Raw genomic sequence first — 8,463 nt, 5'->3', positions numbered from 1 at the left:
GCTTTAGGTGGGCGACCATCATAAAATCTACTGCTGTGAGAAGTGGAGAAGATGGTTACGCACCGTAACGGTCCAGAAGAGAGCAGAGTAGGAGAATCAGACTCAGAATCAGAAATACTTTATTGATCCCCGCGGGGGAAATTACACCACAAATAAATATCAAAATAACAAAAGCACCGCAAATAACAATCACTCTGACAAAACACTAAACACAGAGTGTGTCATAGAAAAATGACATTCGGCAGATAGAAACGAATGAAAGAGCAGGGGGGGAGTTCATCATTAGAATAGTTCTAGTTATAATTAGAATAAGTTCTCTTTTTAACTATGTCCATGTGTGTGTGTGTATGTGACCATATGTGGTCCAGCCATATACTAGGTTTCAACCTGCTCTTGTTTTTCCTGTGATGATCATGACACACTACAGAACCTGGACCTGACTAGATCCAAATATAATTTGGACACAGCCCACCTTGGGTCCCAGGTTGGGTCTGTAAGAACCGAGAGGACCCTTAAAGAAGTCTCTTCCCGGTTGATGCTCTGTCAGACCCGTACTGCATCACAGTGGAGCAATAGCTGAGACATCTGCAGCTCAGGAGGTAGAGCGGGATGGCTACTAATCATAAGGTTGGTGGGTAAACTCCCCCTGTTTACATGTTGAAGTGTCCTTGAGCAAGGCACTGAACCATAAACTGTCCCCAAGTGTGTGGGAGAAATGTGAGTTGAATTGTGGACTAATAAATTAATTTTATGTATGAAAAGTATGTTTAGGATCATTCTCATAAAATTAGGGGACTCAACCTATTGCCAGACAGAACGTCAATATTGGACGACTACGCAAAACCCTAAATTACATTCAGTGACAATGTTTTTAAAATGATCTCTTTCTACAGTATCTGCGTATGGCAACCACAGTATGGTAAAGGTTAAGGTTAAAGATTAGGGTGTATAGCAGATAAGTTATAGGAGGGTTAAGCAACTGATACACCTGGTTAGGGTTAGGGGAGATTGTGTTTATGATTAATAAAAAGGCATTAAAGGCTAAATCAATCAATGCAATTAATTACAATTATTATTGTTCTCTGAAAGGACACAAATGCCAGTCTTCTGCATCAAAGTCAGACGCTCTACACACCCATCCTGTACCCTCACCTCTGGACCCAAACTTTCTATCTACATAAAGGGCACACAACTACTGCTGTACAATTGTGAGGTGCAGAATCATCCTTTGAGGACTTGATGGCTATGATGCTGGGCTGGTATAAAAAGGTCCTCAATTGACCATCCTCGAACACCCTTAAAGCTGAAACTCAGCACTTTGACCTGTGATAGTGATCGTTTGTCCAAGCCAAAACAATAGAAAATGTGTCCCTGTTCAAACTTGCAAACAGTTTGAGGGTTTCTTTAAAGAAAACCATTTAATGTGAATTCAGAATGTTTTCCAATCTCATGACACCTACTTGAAAACATCATGCATTTATTCTAATAAAAGCTTTGTAGGGTCAGAGTGGGCTCCTTCAGCCTGGCTGGGAGCAGTGTGTCCAGCTCAGGCCACAGCTGGCCCATCAGGCAGGGGGCGGGGCAAAAGCGACTGGCCAGCAGCCCTCTGTTTGAATGAATATCAATCATCCCTCCCTGGCTGAGCCGCCACCCCTCTGTCACCCAGGGGCTGTGATTGGTTCATGGGGGACCAACCTGAAGCAGCCGGTGAAAGCCGCTTTGTCAGTGACCACAATGAGGTTGAATAACTAATGAGATGTCCGAGCTGAGGTGTCTTCCTCGCACTATTCTCAGAGTAGCTCTGGACATGACCAGCAGCCTTCCGTGGGCCGAACCCTTGGGACCAGGGAAGCTAATGGAATGACAATGCTTTAACACAAAACAATACAAATTTTAGCTTTATCGCCAAAGAAGATACATAGTTGGAGGACAACAAGACACCTTTCCATTTGGATTACTTTTTTTAAAATCTATTTGTTTTTGACAGTTCGAAGGGGAAGAAGCTTTGAAGTCCAGTAGGTTGGAGTGAAGAAAACCAAAATGAAACCAACAATCCTTCTCACCTGCCTGGCAGCTCTCTACTGTTTGAGTAAGTACAGTTTAGCTTTTAAATTCAGTACTGTAGTGTAGCTTGGTTCAGCTATTGGACGGCATGGGGTTAGAATTTGGGGAACTGTCAAGTCCAGAAAGCAGAGGATGCTGCTGCAGCTCTTCTGTTGCTGCTTTGACTTTGACTTTCAGTAAACTGGAAGTCAAATGTTTGGCACCTAAGTTAAGAATTATCCAGTTGAAATCCATAATCACTATCATAACAGTTTCCCTGTTGAAGATCCAATTGTTCCCCATAGAACAGTTCCACTCAGTCCAGGTGACTGGAAACTCTTGTCAGTATCTACATGGATGAGAACCGATTTTCACTGATCCCCTGCACAAATATGCAAACTCAAAGTGAGTGTTAACATCTGGATATAAACTGGAACTAAGTATCAAGTTGCACAAGAACTGTGGATGTGATGAACGCAAATTTGACAAAGATTCTTACCACAACATCCATTTGGTCTTTCCTGCACTTTCAGCCACCTCTTGTGGCCCCAAGCTTCAGAAAAACCAAGTGGACCGTGGTCTGATACGAATTTATGGTCAAACTGCTATTTCCGAAGACTAAGAATGTACAATGTTGTGGTATATAAATGCAAACATACCTCATAGTCCATTTAAAGCTGTTGCATTGAAAATGTTGAATAACTTTTTTGAAGAACATTATGCAATTTTGTGTCACTTTCTTCCCACCAAAAGAGTGAAAGCAGAAGGCTTTGGAGAATGGAGATTTATTTGGGGGATGGATAACAGGGGTCTCCTCCAAATAACTCAAAAATAGTAATATACATGCATAAGATGTAATTGTTAATCTTTAATAAACACTAAAATATTCAAATTGAAGGCCACCAACCACTGTTTGACAAAGCAAGATAGTTTATTCTTCAACAAACAGTAGTTTTACAAATAAATAAAAAGCTCACTACCTTTTTCTGAAGACTTTAATAAGCAAACTCCATCTGGGATGGAAGATTGTATAGTGCAGTTGAAAGCTCCAGAAAAAGCTAGTAAGTGGGCTTTTCATTTTTAAATGTTTAGCTTGATTTAAGTGTTTGAATCAGGGTTTAGTTTTTGGTGTATTTTTGGGGCAGCCAAAAACCACTTTTTCTGTACCCAGAATTAATTTCCGAACCCAGTGCTAATTTATTCATATATTCATATCTCCAAACAATAAAAAAAGAGCATTTAAAAGAAAACTGAAACCCTGAGGGTCAAGTCATCGTAATTTTCCAGGTGTTTTCCAGGCATGGTCATACCATGGTAAACCTTCAAAATAACCCACAAAGTTGTAAATTGGAACACAAAAAATGTATTTGAGGAAAAACAGAGCAGCTTTGCATGAGAAGGGGAGCAGAGCAGACGCTGTAGGAGTCTCTGTCTTTAGCTCAGACCACAGTAACGCATTAGAGTCAGTGGCCTCTGACCTTCAGGAGGGGGTAGGTCTCTAGGTTGTCCTGGTCAGCAGAGCAGTCTGTGGGGGGGGGGGGGACCACAGACACAATAGGCCCCCCAAGTTCTCAGCCTTCAGTGACCTGACCTTCCCACCCTCATCTCCATAACACTGTCACCAGTCTGCACTCAGATTGAGACCTTATTAAAGATATGTGTGTAGGTAATCCCCCTACAGCTGCCCATGACCGTGTCCTCAACAACCCTCCCCTGTCAGGGCTCCACACACACACTGTCCGCGATGTACAAGGCCAGCAGTAACACCCCTTTAATCCATAGCAGGGACACAAAGGGCCTGTGGTGGCTGGGGCTTCCTGCAGTGTGATAACTGATAACTTCTCAATCAGTGGAGAGTTTAGGCTAATGCTATGATTTGGAGGCCTTACTGTAGAGGCCCCTCATCTAACATTTACTTGGAAGGATTTGTGAAATCCCTAATTCTTTATATTTCCACTAGGGCTGTGACTAGCGATTATTTTCACCATCGATTATTGTCACAATTCATCGTTTAGTCTATAAAATGTCAAAGAATTGTGAAAAGTGCCCAAAGTCCCGCCCTCAGAATGCTTCTTTTGTCCAACCAACAGTCCAAAGCCCAAAGACTCTTCACTTACTATCGTAAACGACAAAGAAAAGCAGCAAATCTTTACATTTATGAAGCTGGAACCAGCAAATGTTCTTTTGAATAATCGATTTATTGAATAATTTGTTGCAGCTCCACTTTCCACCCAGGTAAAACTTGAGAATTCTAAGGGAATTCTCACAGCCATATGTCCAACGCCAGTGAGTGGTTGACAGTAGGAGCATGACTGAGCAACTTCTGATAATTGACGGTTCGACAAGGCAGGATGAATATGTACTAAAAATAAATCCAACGCTGGTCATCAGCTTCACTAGTAGTTATAGTGATCATGACCAGCACATTTCCAGCTGGTTAGAAAGCACGATCTAGCTTTGTAACCAGCTTGACCATCATGGTACAAGTCTGTTACTACCATAACCATCAAATCTTTGACCAATCAAGCAGCACCTTAGACCATCGAAGGCCAGCATGCATCATGAGCTGATTCGAGTTGAATTTTGTGCTGTGGTTGTGTGAGGCAGCTCCCAGGGTGATTGTGTGAAACGGTGTAAACTGTGGAACATGGTGCTGCTGGTGAACAGCGTGGAGCTCAGGTGAAATATAGCCAATTGGAAGGAAAAGTTTGAAAGTTTCGGTGAAAGTTTTGGGACTGAATATAGATGTCGGAGGAGCTGGCCTGTTTTCGGCACAGGATAAGCTCACAATTTTTCAAGTCTGTCTTAAAAACAATAGTCAGGTGCCCATATGAACATTGAAACAGGTTTTGCTTGCTGTAATCAGTCATTCTGTTCATTCCGACCATTGAAAGAGTCCTTCCTTTATGTATTGTTAGACTTCATAACTTTTCCAGATAAGCTGTAACTTTGAGTTTTAACCAGTAAATTCAGTGGTCGCATAGAATTCACAACAATGGCATAGGAGCCTATAACTGATTATACTGAGTTATCTTCCTCTACTACTATTATTGTCCCATTAAATGACAGCCTCATTTGTCCAGTAGTGCTCTCAACTGGCTGCTTATGTCCGAGTGTCCTGCCTGGCTTTTTGTTGATAATGAGATTTCCCTAATAAGAGTTTCTGCACCCATTCTGTGAGCTGACACCTCACTGATTAAAACTGCAGGACAAACAAAGAGACCTCCTCTCCATCGCATTCGAGATTATTGCTTATTGATCCACCTGGTGGGGACCCTGTTTTTGGTCAAGCTTTTTACATCTGCACTGACAACAAAAAAGCAGCCCCCAAATACAGATGGGACATACTGGGTCCCAGGATGGGCTAAGCATCTCATCAATGTTGTAAAAAAAAAAGATTGAGCCCGATCCTACCTTGATTTTCAAAGATTAAACTCACACTCTTTATATCATGTAATATACATTTTGTAGGTTTAACATTCAGGATATTTACAAAATGAAATGAAGTTCTGTGAGAGAATGTCGAATAGGGATGGATACCAAACCTCAATGTATCTGTTGGTACTGGTCCAAACTGAAACTAGTCTGAAGCACAGAGATTCAAAAAACTGTCAGAAGTACAGAAAGCTCGCAGATTCATAATCTTGTTAACTGTTTGATCAGATAGTTCTTGATTTCAATTAAAACGTAGCCAGTTTCATCAAATTTTGGTTTGTTTATTGTTAAATGAATAAAGGATTTGTAAGAAACTGGCTTATATTTCTCAAAGTAAGGCACCAAAAATAGTACTGTTTTGGTACTCAGGTTTTTTTTTTATAGTTTGAGCTGTCTTAAAACTATGCCTGTTAACTGTTTTAACTGCACTTTGAGTCATGGACACAAGCATGTTTTTATCTCCACTCATCTCTCAGAAAAACTCAGTGTTGAGACGTTCAACTTGGCATATGACACAGTTGGCCTAAACAAAAGACATGAGCAGACCCATCGCAGCAACTACAACTGCATGTTTGTGTAACACAGCCGAGAAAACTTGCCGTCTCTGAGCAAGGAGAGTTTTACCCCCATTACGAGGACAATGGAGGAAGCCCCGGGGGCAAAAGGCTTCATGCCAGCACAGACCTTCAACTGCACATTCATCGTTTAAATCAGTCAGGGGCAGTGGAAAACAAGAAAGGGGAATATTAGAATATATGATATTGCATGTGCTCTGATTTGTTATTGTTTGAATCTAACATCAAACCTTTGCTTTAATGGTATGTCAGATTATTCTCCTTGTTTCTTATTCTCACCTCTAACCGCGACCATTGCAAGGGATTAATGAGAACTATTTCTCAGTTTCGTTTTGCTCGTCATTCCTAGCTCAAATCAATGCAGCCCTCAGAAGTTGCCTTTCAAACAGAGACTGTGAGAAACTACCCTTCTGGACACAGTTTCCCCCAACTGTTGTGCGTAAATGACCAGAATGCAAGTTGTTTTCATGTTCCCTCAGGGTTGTGATGCAGCATTTAGTCACTGGGCTCGTTCATGGTCGGTTATTTCACCGTTTTGCCTTAATTACCTTCTAAGCTCCCAATTCTGATGGAGGGCACCGCGTGGTTGCTGTCTTGTGTTAGCTTCATCGATGTACTTCAGTTGTGGCGTCTTCAAATATGTTGAGTGATTTAAATGCTACATATTCAGTGCTGCCATAAGGGCTTTCCTAAATTTGTAACTTATCAGCTTAGTTTGCAAAGAGCTATGTTTGCCTCTATTGCTTTGAAGGTAGTTAATTCTTATTCATGTTATTTGTAACTATATTGTTATTTTCCACAAACACACACACACCCTTACTCAACCTATCAAGTGTCCTGCCGAGGAATATGTATGCACGCTGCACGGTCTACAATCAGTTCGTGAACAGCGGATCCTCTCTGTTGTCCTGATTCTTTGACGGGAATCATCTCCATATCTGCCGACTCAAACCAATGACCTTTCCAAAGGCCCCACCTTTATTTTAGAGATGTTTGAAGGGGGAGAAAGGATAAAGGAAAATAAATTGATGAAAGGATTTTCTTCTCTGTCCCCTTTTTTTTATGGGTGGGGCGGACAGAAATCTGTGAAGTTCAGGGGCAGCAGTCCTGCTAAACAATAGCAGCGGAGGGCTGGGAGAGTAGCTCAGGCTGGACACAATCTGCCCCCCACCCTCATATACACATCCATCCTCTCCACCTCCGACTCTCTCATGACCCCTGACGAGCTCTGGGTTGCAAACACAGGGTGCTAGTGTGGGGGTTGCTGGACAATCCCCTCCCCCATCCCTATATTGAAAACGGTCCAATCTCTAATGCTATGCATTTAATCATACCTCACGCAGCTTCAGCTTGTTGGAAGTTGCATAGTTAACTCCGCCGGTCTGGATCTGCTTTAAAGGTTGTTGTCTGGCATCCTTTAGTCTTGACACACAATTATCATTCTTCATCCATCTTGATGCAGTGATCTACTGGATGTGAGGGACACAAGGCTTGATCCCATGTCAATGCCAATGTGTCAAGGCACAAGTCTCAGAGGTTAGCTCAAAATGACTATTGACTTAGTCCTGTTACACTCTACTCTGTTCCTATATACTCGACACTAGATTACGAACCTTACACTGACTTACGTCACAAAACCACATTTTCTTAAATGATGTTACCTGAAGTTACATTACCTTAAACTACACTACCTTAAGTTACGTTACATTATCCTGCATTACCTCACGCTTCGTTTCTTTACGTACCCTTACATTACCTTCCCTTACCTTATGTTAGCTTATGCTACCTTCCATTCCATTACTTTATGTTGCCTCACGTTGCCTTAAGTTACCTTATGTTAGCTTACATTGATTTGTGTTTTACTCCCCAACCCCCCCACATCCATACACTCTCCTGCATCAGAGATCAACACCGGCCTTTTAGGCACCATTCATAGGTTGCAACACCATGTGTTCGATAACCGTGGCCACAGAATGCAATGCAAGTCCCCTCTTGGGAGCCCTGAATTTCATTAGCAGGCCTCAGGGATGGGAGGCTCAGGAGGGTTGCAGGGCTCTATCAGCCCGTCCAGACACAGCTGACCAGTAGACCCACAATTCTCTCTGCTGGCTGCATTTGCTGGGTGGGAGATCTCTCATTAGGAGGAGGGCAGATGCTCATGTCTTTATGTGACACATCAGTGAAGCTGATGACAGAAATCATTGGGAGGGGGGAACAGCGCTGCTGTATGTTCAGGCTGTGGGTAAGCTCCCTGGCTGCATTAATATATTTAAGTGACAATCTATGATCTGACGGGCTGTCAAGAACTCAAAGTCAGTGCAGTGCCATGATACCTCAGTCCATACCATTTATCAGGGTTTAACCAACACAAAGCATTTATGCTGAATGTAACTGCTGTGGAGGATGTTTT

At 42.2% G+C, this 8,463-nt stretch overlaps 1 protein-coding gene across 1 annotated transcript in view; it reads left to right on the top strand.

Moving 5' to 3' along the window:
• The first annotated feature begins 2,040 nt into the window (after positions 1-2,040).
• LOC139289263 (immunoglobulin superfamily DCC subclass member 3) overlaps positions 2,041-8,463 on the top strand; it is a 29,800-nt gene continuing 23,377 nt past the window's right edge. The window contains exon 1 of the mRNA XM_070910829.1: positions 2,041-2,089. Within this exon, the coding sequence (XP_070766930.1) occupies positions 2,041-2,089 (49 nt within the window). The remainder of the gene's footprint in view (positions 2,090-8,463) is intronic.

Source organism: Enoplosus armatus, chromosome 8, assembly GCF_043641665.1.
Source record: "Enoplosus armatus isolate fEnoArm2 chromosome 8, fEnoArm2.hap1, whole genome shotgun sequence".
Lineage (NCBI taxonomy): Eukaryota > Metazoa > Chordata > Actinopteri > Centrarchiformes > Enoplosidae > Enoplosus > Enoplosus armatus.
This window is presented reverse-complemented; position numbering and strand designations above follow the sequence as displayed.